This window comes from Erpetoichthys calabaricus, chromosome 10 (genome assembly GCF_900747795.2).
Source record: "Erpetoichthys calabaricus chromosome 10, fErpCal1.3, whole genome shotgun sequence".
Taxonomy (NCBI): Eukaryota; Metazoa; Chordata; class Cladistia; order Polypteriformes; family Polypteridae; genus Erpetoichthys; species Erpetoichthys calabaricus.
In genome coordinates, this window is record NC_041403.2 from 53,166,766 (window position 1) to 53,181,666 (window position 14,901).

At 38.3% G+C, this 14,901-nt stretch overlaps 2 protein-coding genes across 16 annotated transcripts in view; one reads left to right on the top strand and one right to left on the bottom strand.

The window, feature by feature from the left end:
* Positions 1 to 14,901, top strand: part of LOC114659024 (single-stranded DNA-binding protein 3) — a 213,538-nt gene that overhangs the window by 161,145 nt on the left and 37,492 nt on the right. For 8 of the 15 annotated variants that reach the window (XM_028811220.2, XM_028811222.2, XM_028811216.2 and 5 more), the window contains 2 exons: positions 8,883 to 8,947; positions 9,089 to 9,137. In XM_028811220.2, coding sequence (XP_028667053.1) covers positions 8,883 to 8,947; positions 9,089 to 9,137 — 114 coding nt within the window. Of the gene's footprint in view, positions 1 to 8,858; positions 8,948 to 9,088; positions 9,138 to 14,901 lie in introns of all 15 variants that reach the window. The other 7 variants (XM_028811218.2, XM_028811221.2, XM_028811214.2 and 4 more) reach the window with 1 other exon arrangement.
* lrrc42 (leucine rich repeat containing 42) overlaps positions 1 to 14,901 on the bottom strand; it is a 287,985-nt gene that overhangs the window by 50,165 nt on the left and 222,919 nt on the right. The window lies entirely within an intron of this gene.

A 14,901-nucleotide genomic window follows, 5' to 3' on the forward strand; every position in this document is an offset into this window, starting at 1 on the left:
ATTATATTATGGAAATCAACTCAATCCCCTTTATCAGTCGCTGTTTACAGTATGCCTATATATTTTCATATCCTTCTTGTACATTGTTGGCTATTTTGAAGGTAGCGAAATGCTTTTGTTCAGTGGTGTAGTGTTTTGTTTTTTAGTGTTTATTGAGAAGCTCCATTTTTATGTCTGGGTTTGATATCTGCCTTGCTGTTGATGCTACTAAGTTAGGCTCTTTTTGAAAGTCTCAAATGTGATAAGGCAGGCAGGTAGTGAATGGGTGCTTTTTGCATTATACCATAAAAAGCAAAAAAAAAATGTTTAATTCAGCTGAACCTATACTGGGATATTTATGATAGTCAGAACAGTCTAACTGACTTTCCCTAATTGGTAAAAGTTCTGGTGAGAATACTGCCATTTTCTTCATCCATTTACCTTGTTCATAGGTGTTTAGTCAGGGAGGTGTGATAGAGCCACACGGTTCACAAATAAGTGATAAAACTTAGTTTTCTGCAAGTGCAATGCAATCTAAATGATGGGGTGCTGATGAAATATTTAGTTTAACATCATTTTGCATAATGATTTATTAAGAAGTTATTTTAAAACTAGTCATTTAGCCCGTTACAATAACGGGCGCTAGAACAGTAGTGCATAAACATTAGTAGGAACAGTCTATATTAAATGGCAAGGGTCTTTGACCTCATTCTTTTTGTTGGTTTTATTTTTCATTCTTTCAGCCTTTCTTTTGTTGATGTTTACTTGCTGAGCTGACCGTTCTTCGTGGGCTGCCGCAGTGTATTGTGTGTCTTTAATTTTCTGTGACAGTAATACTGTCTTGTACGGCTCTATTCAATAAGGGCGCGCATAGGCATCCTTCAATAAGGGCGCGCACAAAAAGGCGAGCTTCAAAAGGCGACCTCAATTGAGCGCGGCGAATAAAGGCGTTCGTAGATAATTTAGTTCAAATGGCTGTGGAATATGTGAAGAGCAACAAAGGTGCAGATCTTTATTTACGCGCGCCTTTATTCGCTGCGCCCAATTGAGGTCACCCTTTTGAGGCTTGCCTTTTTGTGCGCGCCCTTATTGAAGGATGCCTGTGTGCGCCCTTATTGAAGGATACCGTCTTGTACGTCCGCTGGCTTGTACGTCCGTAATATACCTTTAATTTTCTCTGGCGGTAATACAGCCGTGCGCGTCGGTAATATGCCTTTAATCTCCTCTGACAGTCATACTGGCTTGTATGTGGCTGTAATATGCATCACTGTATTGTGTACCTTTAATTTCCTCTCGCAGTAATACTGGTTTGTATTTCCGTAAAACGCCTCTAACTTTCTCTAACAGTAATATCGCGCATCGCACCGTGCCCCGCGCATGCGCACTTCACCAGAAGACACCCACACATGGACACCTGGACGCACACAGGGATTTTATTAAAGAGGATGAGAATTGATTATGTAAGTGTACTCTGAAGTAGGTGTCATGGTGATTCAGTGGTAGTGATGCTGCTGCACAACAAGGAGGCCGGAGTTCACATCCCAGGTCCTCCTTGTTTGGAGCTTGTATGTTCTCCCTGAGTCTCTGAAGGATTCCTACAGGTGCAAGGTAGGGGGGTTGGTGATACTAAATTGGTCCTAGTGTGTATTTTTGTGAGTATATTCACACTGCAGTGGACTGGCATCCTGTCCTGGGATTTTTCCTCCCTTGCAATGTGTGCTTGCTGAGATAGGCCCCTACTTCGTGTATTTTGGGTTTGGAAAATGTCTAGATGGATACCCTGAAATGACATAACTTTTCAAAATGTATTTTCTTTAAATAGTCTGTGTATTAGATACAGAACACTAATGAAAAAACTGCAGAAAATTGATATGTATGCAGATATTTTAAAATAAAACTATTTTATATATCAGTTGCTGTTACTTCTTAAGAAATGTTTTCTCTGAGAAAGTACAGTTAGGTCCATAAATATTTGGACAGAGACAACTTTTTTCTAATTTTGGTTCCGTACATTATCACAATGAATTTTAAATGAAACAACTTGGATGCAGTTGAAGTGCAGACTTTCAGCTTTAATTCAGTGGGGTGAACAAAACGATTACATAAAAATGTGAGGCAACTAAAGCATTTTTTTAACACAATCCCTTCATTTCAGGGGCCCAGAAGTAATTGGACAATTGACTCAAAGGCTATTTCATGGGCAGGTGTGGGCAAGTCCGTCGTTATGTCATTATCAATTAAGCAGATAAAAGGCCTGGAGTTGATTTGAGGTGTGGTGCTTGCATGTGGAAGATTTGGCTGTGAACAGACAGCATGCGGTCAAAGGAGCTCTCCATGCAGGTGAAAGAATCCATCCGTAAGCTGCGAAAACGGAAAAAACCCATCCGAGAAATTGCTACAATATTACGAATGGCAAAATCTACAGTTTGGTACATCCTGAGAAAGAAAGCAAGCACTGGTGAACTCAGCAACACAAAAAGACCTGGACATCCACAGAAGACAACAGTGGTGGATGATCGCAGAATCATTTCCATGGTGAAGAGAAACCCCTTCACAACAGCCAACCAACTGAACAACACTCTCCAGGGGGTAGGCATATCAATATCCAAGTCTACCATAAAGAGAAGACTGCATGAAAGTAAATACAGAGGGTGCACTGCAAGGTGTAAGCCACTCCTAAGCCTCAAGAATAGAAAGGCTAGATTGGACTTTTCTAAAGAACATCTAAAAAAGCCAGCACAGTTCTGGAAAAACATTCTTTGGACAGATGAAACCAAGATTAACCTCTACCAGAATGATGGCAAGAAAAAAGTATGGAGAAGGCGTGGAACAACTCATTATCCAAAGCATACCACATCATCTGTAAAACACGGTGGAGGCAGTGTGATGGCTTGGGCATGCATGGCTGCCGGTGGCACTGGGACACTAGTGTTTTATTGATGATGTGACACAGGACAGAAGCAGCCAAATGAATTCTGAGGTGTTCAGAGACATACTCTGCTCAAATCCAGCTAAATGCAGTCAAATTGATTGGGTGGTGTTTCATGATACAGATGGACAATGACCCAAAACATACAGCCAAAGCAACCCAGGAGTTTATTAAAGCAATGAAGTGGAAAATTCTTGAATGGCCAAGTCAGTCACCTGATCTTAACCCAATTGAGCATGCATTTCACTTGTTGAAGACTAAACTTCAGACAGAAAGGCCCACAAACAAACGGCAACTGAAAGCCGCTGCAGTAAAGGCCTGGCAGAGCATTAAAAAGGAGGAAACCCAGCATCTGGTGATGTCCATGAGTTCAAGAGTTAAGGCTGTTATTGCCAGCAAAGGATTTTCAACCAAGCATTAGAAATGAACATTTTATTTCCAGTTATTTAATTTGTCCAATTACTTTTGAGCCCCTGAAATAAAGGGATTGTGTTAAAAAATGCTTTAGTTGCCTCATATTTTTATGCAATCGTTTTGTTCACCCCACTGAATTAAAGCTGAAAGTCTGCACTTCAACTGCATCTGAGTTGTTTCATTTAAAATTCATTGTGGTAATGTACAGAATCAAAATTAGAAAAAAGTTGTCTCTGTCCAAATATTTATGGACCTAAGTGTATGTTCTTGGCTTAGATGTTAGTATAAGGCAGATATTATCATAATTACATTAGCTGTGTTTACGGGTGAAAATGTAAGCAGTTTTTTTTTTTTTACTCAAGTCTTCTCCACTATGACTTGAATTGAATAAAACCAGTGTTTCAACTTGACTTGCTTGAAAGTAATTCTTATAACTTGAGAGTTGACTTGAAGGGCACAACCTGAAGCTTACTAAAGATCTGCATATATAGGACTTACCGTAGATACTCGCGTATAAGTCGAAAAATTTATGCCTTAAAATTCATTCAAAAAAACAGGGTCGACTTATCCGCGGGGCAACACAATTGTCCATAGAATTTGGGTAATGACATTGTACACTCAACGCTTCACGGTGTTAAGTCACCGGTCATCTGCCATTTCCCATGGTCTTTGAAATTATTATAAGCCAGCAATACTATTGCTAATTAGCTAGTTTTTTTCTAATTTCATTAAATATTTCTTTAAACTGTGAAATACTTGAGCATTAGCTTTTGCAGGTTTTGGATAACAAACATACCATTAGCTGCCACGTGCAACCAGATTTGGAATCAAAAGAACCAAGGCAACGCACGCTATGAGTGCGATGCAAGCTCAGCCCGCGATTCAAAAAATTTTTCTGCCTACCTGTTTGTCTCGTCTGACAGTAGCTGAAAAGCAGCATCAGGAGAGAGCAGCCTGAAGTAGTCCAGCAGCGGGTGATCTGTCGTGTCCAACAGCAAGCCATGCTGTCTTGTGAAGCCCGGTAGCCAGTTCGACTCCCACGGATCAATGTCTGGGTATTCCTCTCACGCGAACCTTGCCGTAGGTGCATCGGCTGTGCCAATGCGTTCAGCTGGCAGCCGATCAGCTGGCGTGGCTTCGGCTGGTGTCCGATCACCTGATGCTGGCTTCTCACTCTCTTGCTCGATTCCTGATCACTGTCAATAAAATCCGATTCTGAAAAATCAGAGTCCGATTCAGCGATAATGTGCAAAACATCGTCTGCCGAGTGTTTTCTTTTCTACACTCGCTTCGCTCCCTTGTGACATATCGACGCCATCTTGCCTTTGTTTACATTTCGCAACTCACGCACACGCAAGGATTAGTTGCCGAGTCAACAAGTCTAGCATTTCTCCAAGCACAGAGGGAATGCCTGTGACGTGACAGTGAGTTTTGTCGCCATTAACAGCTGATTGTCGCCCTCTATCTCTGATAGCTGTCAAGTATTACCCTCGACTTATACGTGGGTCATAACAAATTTCGTAATTTTCGGCTTAAACAATACACTCGACTTATCTGCGAGATCGACTAATACACGAGAGTAGTCCCATTTCTGCTTTTAACGATATAGTTGCATGTAATGCTCCAAGGTTATTATAGTTAACGAAAACTAAAATCAAAACTGGAACTATTATTAAAAAAACATTTTCGTAAACTGAAATAAAATAATTAACAAAACCGAAATGAAAAACTAAAACTAAATGAAACTATTAAAGTAGCTGGAAAGACTAAATGAAATAAAATAATAATTTACTAAAATATTTTTAGTTTTCATTTTTGAATGAATATTCTTGCCGTTAGTTTTTAACTCTTACACGTTTTAACTCTAAAACAGAAAGTCATCTCTCACAAGCCGCCTGCACATATTCATCCAGTGAACGGCAGCTGGTGACAGAGGATGGCTGTTCACACAGCATTTGTGGTGACAGAGCAAGCTGAATGCGGGTGTGTAAAGCATGTGGAAATGAAAGCGATTTACATGCCGCCTTTCTTTGTGCTTGGTGTATATCAAGATGTAATTCAAATGGCTGAAATCAGAATGTGCTGGTCAACAAAACATTTGCCATATGGACAGAAAAATCATGAGTGAGTAATGTTTCAGTTTATTTCTCAGGTGACTGCTTTTTGTTGACAGCAATTCACCTGCCACTTCGCACAGGAAAAATCGTTCTTACTTTCTCATATACGAAGTATAGAGAAAGTATAGTAATCATGAGAAAATTCAACCTCAATATTTTGATGAATCATGCATGACGTTATAGACCTCCCAGAGTCCAAAAGTACCATTTTTTGGAATTGCGTGTGTGTGTGTGTGTGTGTGTGTGTGTGTGTGTGTGTGTGTGTGTGTATGTAAACAAGTTAACTCAAAAACGCAAATAGAGAGATGGATGAAATTTGGCATGTGTTTGTTACACCACAACTGTAGATCTGTATTAACTTTTGGACCAAATCCATCACCGGGAAGTGGTACTTTTACCTGAACACATACTCGATTTTTTTTGTTTTAATTCATGCAGCTGCAGAGTCCGATTTATTCAACTTTACTTTTATAATATTTGTTCAATATATTATTAATTTGATTTGATTTGTGGTTCTTGTGGTTTACTCCTCAAATATCCATCCCTATATCTGAGTATACAAGAAAGTCTGGGAGAGACCACTCAGAATACCTGATATTGTGAAAGTAATCCATTAGCAGAATTATATTTTAAAATATTTGTCTCCCTTTTTTCAATGTTTTTTTCTCTGTCTCTCAAAATAGATTGTTGAAATATCATATTCTTCTTGTTCTTAACATCAGCCTTATCATACATATTGCATACCAGGGATTTTTCCTGCCTTACATCCAAACCTGCTTGGGTAGGCTCCAGGTTTCCTGTGATCCTGCTCTGAATAAACAGGTTTAGATAATGTATATATTGTTCTTAATCTCAGATGTTGTCTCTGTCGTTTTATGCCTGTCTGTACTCCTATTACCTGCTCTTGCTCTGCTCATTATGGATTTACTGTCCTTTATGTTGGGCTATTCAAGTCTCACTTCCCCTAAACTTGACACTACATGTTTTGCTTTTTTTTGTTTCCCTCAATACAGCTAGGTGGGGTCTGCACACTGATTCAAGTCTAAGAGCCCTGTTCTTCCTAAGCCCCTGTGATTTTCATGAGAAAATATTTTATAAATTTGTGTAAAATTGTTCATATTCAGTATCTAGTTTTGATTATGCTTGCTTTTATCAGACAAAAACAAAACCAGATAGTAAACTATGTAAGCTTCCACTAACACTTCCTCTTATCCAAATCTGTCAAGTGTACAGTTCTGTCTGATTGTGACAAAAAACTAAACTCCGTAGGAGCTCCATGCCATAATTACTAAAACTAAAACTGAAACTAATAGATATAAAAATAAAATAGAAATGTCTTTGTGAAATAAAAACTAAACTAAAACTAAAAATACACAATGAAGGAAAGCTAAAACTAAACTGAATTTCCAAATAAGGTCAGAAAAAATATAGAAATAAAAACTAATATAAAAAGGCAAAACTATAATAACCTTGTAATGCTCTATTAAGTAAGTTAGAAAGTGTATTGGTGAAAGTGAAGAAAGTGAAAGGGTATTGTTGCTGAAAGTATTTGCTCACACCAACATGGAACTTAGAGGGAATATTGGCAAACATCATTCTTCCTCATCTTTGATTGAAACAACAACCTGCACATCAGGAATTGGGCTACTGCTTTAGCTTTTTAACTTGTACCCTAACCTACTTCATGAGAACAAATCATTTTACTGCTATTTCCATGACTGTTTCACATCAGTAGCTAAAAAATATTTTTTTAATTTTTTTTTAATGGTATTTTAGGTTTATGTTGATCTTTTGATACTTTCACTGACCTCGGAAACCCTTCCCTGCAACAGGCTGTCTCTTTCTTGTTAGACCAAAAGAAAGTGACAGTCTCTTGTGAAATTTCTGCTCTTGTGCAGTTGAGGCTCAGTAAGAGTAAATATGTGACATCATACACATAGCCGAATTCAGTGCTTCACAACGTGTCCACTTCGGTAATTGTGTTGTGTACGTATACTGTACTGTTCAAGTTTCATAACACTTCTCAAAGTTGTCTTTGTGGTGAACAAAAAAAGTGAGAAACTGCGTCAGTTTATGCTTGGGGGGGGGGGGGGAGTTCTGAGTTAGTTTTGCAGTTTAAGAAGCGCTGTTTTTTTAAACAAGTATTGTCTAGATTCGGTCACTGATTTGCACAAGAGACAGAAAAGTGGGTCCAGGTTTCTAAGGAAAATACAGGTTATATTTGTATAGAGAAAGCAGTTACAGTCTCAAGACTTCATTCAAAACAGGAACTGTTACTTCAGTACTCATTCACAAGAGATAGGAGCCACAACATGGGGGCAGTCGTCCTGATTTTGCTCCCATCTTCAGATTAGAAGAGCACCCATGACTCTGAATCACCTCTGTGATAGATCCAGGAGAGTATGAGAAAGAGCAGTCAAAGGCCCGGTATTAAAGTTTCTAAAAAATTATGTGACAAGCCTGATTCTGCAGAGGACAACCAATTGCTTTGTCCTTGGTTTACTGTTTACCAGATGTAGCAGAATGAATGAATTTCGTTACAACAGGATTCCACCTTTTAAATGCCTTCAATTTACAGCTACTGTACAAGCTCTTATATGTAAATTTGTGTCGTATCTAGGACTTTAAATCAATGATTAATCTTTTAAGGGTGACTTATTTTTCTGATAGATTTGTTTTCACAAGAGGTTTTATGTATCTTTTTAAAATCTGCATTTTACTGGAGTATATTGTATTTCTTTTTGTTATATTTTCTTTAGATGTATAACATGTATCTGTTATTTTAACATAATTAGAATTAAAAACATACCTGCTTGCTCACCCCTTTTCTCCTACCTACTACATTAATAAAACCAAATCTGTAAACCATTACATTTGCCATATATAGCAGTAATTTTGCAAATTGTGTAGAAAATTTGCAACTTTTGCTTTCTACAAAGGTTTAGAAGTCTAGGTCCATAAAAATTATTTGTAGTTTGGCTGTGGATATTGCATGTATGGTTATAATTATCTAATAGCTTCTTCAGCCTAATAAGTCTAATTTTGCCTTATGATTTTTAAAGAATCATTGTATAGGTCAGAATAAACCATAATGTTTCACTTCATTTTTTCCAGCATCATGTTCCTCTTTTTCATTTGTCAATTCTTTAATGTGTTATAGGCCAGTGTTCTTAGAAATAATATTCACTTTTAAAAAAATGTGCAATATGTAAGTGAATGTTAAGCTTAGGTTGAATAATTTAAATGATAAATTGCTCACCCTCTTTCTTCAACATGTTGAGTCAGCATGTCAATACATTTTCCACAAACTAACCCTCTTTCTTTCTCTCTCTCTCTCTCTCTCTCTCTCTGTCTCTCTCTCTCTCTCCCTCTCTCTCCCCACCCACTTTTTTACTTTTTGGATTTCTTCTGATTGTTAGTCTGACCCTTGGTTATCATTACAGAGTTATGGCGGTGGAATGAGGCCCCCACCCAACTCAATAGGTCCTGGCATGCCTGGAATTAACATGTAAGATGGATGATTTTGTATTTAGAATGTGTATTAATGGATAAATTAACAGGTTAAATAGCTTTTCCTTGAAATGGATCAAATAAAGTTCTTCTTAGAAAGGTTGTTTAACTAATAAAATGTTTCTGATGTTTGTTTCAGGGGTCCAGGAACAGGACGACCATGGCCTAACCCAAATAACAGTAATTCTGTAAGTGTCTTGTCTGTCGATTATATAAAAATCTTATTTTTTTTTTAATTTTTTGTCTTTTTTTTAATATTAACAGTTTATTGGCTTAGCAAAAATAATGAGTGAATAATTTTATTTTTAAATAGATAAATATGTACTGTTACATACCTTAGAGCATTGGGTGTCATGAGGTCACTGAAAGCGGTTGTTGGCACTCCTGATATCTCTGCGAAAGGACATAGATCCGAATCTTTAGAGTCCTGGGCCCTCATGCATAACGCTGTGCATAGAATTCCCACTATAACATGATGTAAGCACAAAAACGGAAATGTACTTACGCACAAAAAAATCCAGATGCAGGAATCTGTGCGTTCGCCAACTTCCACGTTCTTCCGCTACATAAATCCCGATCAGCGTGAAAAGTAATGCACATGCATGTGCATGCTGTCCCGCCCCAACTCCTAACAGAAATACACCTCTTTGAATATGCAAATCAATATAAATAGCCCTTAAGCTCAGCCTTCTATGAAAAGACAATGGGAAAATATAAGAATTTCAGAGAATACCAAGTGTAGGCAAAGAAAAACGTACTATTTGTTGGTTTAAACAGTGGTATAATCAACAAAAGGAAGTTGATCGAGTGTCGGAGAAACTCGAAAGCTCAAGTTCACAAAGTCGCACAGTGCCCAAAATAAACCAAAAGTCACATATCAAAGTCGCCGTGAAAAGGCGAGTCGTAGCCCACCGTCTGAGTGTCATATGAAAGCTTATTAGGGTACAGACAAAAAAAATAGGCACACAGTGAGGAAAAAAGCACGAAATGTCAACTTTAATCTCGAAATTTCCACTTTAATCACATACTTTATTTTGCCATTAAAGTAGAACATTATAAACTTCATCTTAAAGTCGTTTAATTTACTAGTTTCTCAAATCTCATCGTAACTAAAGTAATATCATAACTGTGCAATATCATAACTGTTGTGCAAGTTTACAGTGAGGTAATTGTACTTATAAGTACACACCGTTCTACAAGGAGCACTTGATGGACTGATTGAGTGCGTTTAAAGTTCTTGGGATGAAACTGTTTCTGAACCGCGAGGTCCGTACAGGAAAGGCTCTGAAGCGTTTTGCCATGGCTGAGGCAGCGTGTGCCCGATAATTCTCTTTCTGATCAGCTGCTGCTGTGATACCAAACTCAGATACAGTGATAGAAATACTGAGTGGTGCAGTGAGAGTAATATGGAAAAAGATGATCCGCTGTGGCAACCCTTAACGGGAGCAGCTGAAAGAAGAAAAAGAAGGTGCAGTGAGAGTAACAACGCTAAAGCAGTTACGGTATTTGGAATACTATGGCTATTTCCTGGACCATTATATTGTTACAGGTTAATTACAATCAGATGCATTACACTAATAAACAATATGCAGTTAGTTTCAGTGTATTTATAAAGCCGCGTCAGGAATGTGGATCTAAGAAAGAAAGGGTAACCACACAGGAACAGTAGCACTGCTTTGACGCTGAGTGCCGCCAGTCTGCAAAACCAAGTAGAGAACTTGCGTACGCCAGGGTATGAGCTACCATAGAAATATGCGTGGCTTTACGCCAAGTTAAGGTTTTATACATCACGATTTGAGCGTGGAAACGTTCGTACATAACATTTTTGTGCGTACGCACCGTTTATACATGAGGCCCCTGGTGCTTCCTGTTTTGCTATATGATTGCAAGACGTGGACACTATCTAGTGACCTGAGATGAAGACTGGATTCCTTTGGTAATAAATCTCTTCCAAGAGTCCTTGGGTACCGCTAGTTTGACTTTTGGTCAAAAGAGTGGTTGCTCAGGGAATCCCGAGTGAGGCACATTGCCTGCATTGTGAGGGAGTGTCTGTTATGGCACTGAGGCTATATAGCGCGATTATATGAGGGTGATCTGGGTCGCAGGATCCTCATTGCTGAGGGCCCAAGTGGGTGGATGAGGCCAAGGGGTTGCCCACGTAACACCTGGCTGCGGATAGCCAGATGGTCATTTCTGGAGGTTGGGACTGGACCGCATGTCTGCCTGGGGGTTGGCAACTGCCATCCTGAGCAGTTCCATCGTGTGGTAGGTGTGGCAACGCACTGTACCAGTGCATGCTCCCCAACCTGACCTGTTAGTACATATTCTAATGTTCCAGGGTAGTTGAGGCCTTTTATTATCCTGTCTTTTGAGTGGTTGAGACTGGATGTAAATTTTTATTTTAATACTAATCCAGTTTAGTAGATGCATTCTGTATATGGGTACCATTTTTTATTTTAGTACAAGCACATTCAAAAAGGTAATATGTCAAATAAAAATTAAAATATTTTGCACAGTGTATACATTTTTTAATGTCCTCCAATCTGTTGTTACTTTTTGATGCATATTAAAAAGGATTCATTTACTTATAAAATAAGGAACCCTCAAGTGTGTAAAAAGGACTGATACAACTCTTACAGCATTAGTGACACTATTGGACAGATGTTCAGGACTGAATTCCTTCAGCAACATTGGTCAAAAAATTCCACTTGGCAATGATAGTTTTATCAGTATTATCAAAAGAGTAGTAAACAAACAAGTTACACTTGTTAGCAAAGTCCTTAAATACAATATTTTACCATACAAAGAATCTTTCGGCTAATGCCATTCGAAAGCAGTTATCTTTTTCTAGCAATACAGTTGTGCTTGAAAGTTTGTGAACCCTTTAGAATTTTCTATATTTCTGCATAAATATGACCTAAAACATCATCAGATTTTCACTCAATTCCTAAAAGTAGATAAAGAGAAACCAGTTAAACAAATGAGACAAAAATATTATACTTGGTCATTTATTTATTAAGGAAAATGATCGAATATTACATATTTGTGAGTGGCAAAAATATGTGAACCTTTGCTTTCAGTATCTGGTGTGACCCCTTTTTGCAGCAATAATTGCAACTAAACGTTTCCGGTAACTGTTGATCAGTCCTGCACACCGGCTTGGAGGAATTTTAGCCCATTCTTCTGTACAGAACAGCTTCAACTCTGGGATGTTGGTGGATTTCCTCACATTAACTGCTCACTTCAGGTCCTTCCACAACATTTCGATTGGATTAAGTTCAGGACTTTGGCTTGGCCATTCCAAAACATTAACTTTATTCTTCTTTAACCATTCTTTGGTAGAACAACTTGTGTGCTTAGGGTCGTTGTCTTGCTGCATGACCCACCTTCTCTTGAGATTCAGTTCATGGACAGATGTCCTGACATTTTCCTTTAAAATTCTCTGATATAATTCAGAATTCATTGTTCCATCAATGAAGGCAAGCCATCCTGGCCCAGATGCAGCAAAACAGGCCCAAACCATGATACTACCACCACCATGTTTCACAGATGGGATAAGGTTCTTATGCTGGAATGCAGTGTTTTCCTTTCTCCAAACATAACGCTTTTCATTTAAACTAAAAAGTTCTATTTTGGTCTCATCCGTCCACAAAACATTCTTCCAATAGCCTTCTGGTTCGTCCATGTGATCTTTAGCAAACTGCAGACGAGCAGCAATGTTTTTTTTGGAGAGCAGCGGCTTTCTCCTTGCAACACTACCATGCACACCATTGTTGTTCAGTGTTCCCCTGATGTTAGACTCATGAACATGAATATTAGCCAATGTGAGAGTGGCCTTCAGTTGCTTAGAAGTTACCCTGGGGTCCTTTGTGACCTCGCCGACTATTACACGCCTTGCTCTTGGAGTGATCTTTGTTGGTCGACCACTCCTGGGGAGGGTAACAATGGTCTTGAATTTCCTCCATTTGTACACAATCTATCTGACTATGGATTGGTGGAGTCCAAACTCTTTAGAGATGGTTTTGTAACCTTTTCCAGCCTGATGAGCATCAACAACTCTTTTTCTGAGGTCCTCAGAAATCACCTTTGTTTGTGCTATGATACACTTCCACAAACGTGTTGTGAAGAGCAGACTTTGATAGATCCCTGTTCTTTAAATAACACAGGGTGCCCACTCACACCTGATTGTCATCCCATTGATTGAAAACACCTGACTCTAATTTCACCTTCAAACTAACTGCTAATCCTAGAGGTTCACATACTTTTGCCACTCAGAAATATGTAATATTCGATCATTTTCCTTAATTAATAAATGACCAAGTATAATATTTTTGTCTGGTTTGTTTAACTGGTTTCTCTTTATCTACTTTTAGGACTTGAGTGAGAATCTGATGATGTTTTAGGTCATATTTATGCAGAAATATAGAAAATTCTAAACGGTTCACAAACTTTCAAGCACAACTGTATGTGTTCTGTACAGTGGTGTTAACAACACCAGTTACTCTTAACATAAAATAATATACATTTAATACCACTTAATAATTAATCATGCAACTAAGCTAAAATAACACACAGGCTTCTTTTTAAAGACATTCTTTTTTCCATTTTTAAGAGATTGTTATTTTTCCCTCTAGTGATAATGGTTAATAGACATAATATAGTGTGGTGCACCAAAGTGGCTGAAATCCCAATCAAACCATTCATTCCTTTCTGTCTATTTCTTACATAGCTGCAAATAAGTTAAACAATTCAGAAGTTATTAAACTAGGCATTGCAGGCTTTAAGGATATTTACGTTCATTTTGGTCACACCATGTAGAAATTATACACTTTTTATGCATGCTTTGTGGAGTTTATAGTTGCCATTGTTCAACATGAACATGAGTTGCGCTAATGAAAGTCAAGGAAGCCATTATGTGGCTGAAAAAGAAGAATAAAACCTTTCGAGTTGTCGGTAAAACTGTGCAATTACCTAAATCAACTGTCTGGATATCAATAAGAAGAAAGAAAGAAAGCACTGGTGAGGTCAGTAATCTCAAAGGGACTGGCAGGCCAAGGAAGACCTCCACTGCTAATGACAGAAGAATCCACACTATGGTAAAGAAAAAGCCCCAAACCCTTGTCCAACAGATCAGAAGCAGTCTTCAGTAGGCAGAATTGTATATGTCAGAGACTACTATCCGCTGAAGACTTCATGAACAGAAATTCAGAGGCCAAACTGCAAGATGCAAATCACTAGTTAGCCACAAAAACAGGAAGTCCAGATTACAGTTTGTGATAAAGTACTTAAAAGAGGCTGCAGAATTCTGGATAAAGGTCTCATTGACAGATGAGACCATGATCAACCTGTATTAGAGTGAGGGCAAGAGCATTGAAAAAAATAGGAACTTCCCAAGATCCAAAGCATTCAACCTCATCTGTTAAACATGGTGGTGGTGGGGGTGTTATGGCTTGCAACACAGGAGTTTTTCAAAGCTAAAAAATGAAAAATTCTTGATTGGCTTAGTCAGTCACTTGATTTAAATCCAACTGAGCATGCCTTCCATATGCTGAACAGAAACCTTAAGGGGAGAAGTCCCTGAAACAAGCAGGAGCTGAAGTTGACTTTATTAGAGGCTTGGCAGAGCATCACCAGAGAAAGTACTCTGCACCTGGTGATATGTGTGAATTTCAGTCTCCAAGCCATCAATGCATGCAAGGGATACACAACAAAAGTCCTGAATATGTCTGCTTTAGTAGACCTGCCATTGCTGTACTGTATCCCAAACATCATAGTGCCCTGAAATGGATGGACCATGTAGAAAAGTGTCGTAATTTCTATGTGGTCTAACTGAAATGTATGCAAATAAACTTAAATCTGCAATGTGCACTTTATTTACATATGAATTATTTGATTTTTAATTTAAACTGTGGAACAGATGAGTAAATAAAGGAAAAATGTGCCTTTGTCCCA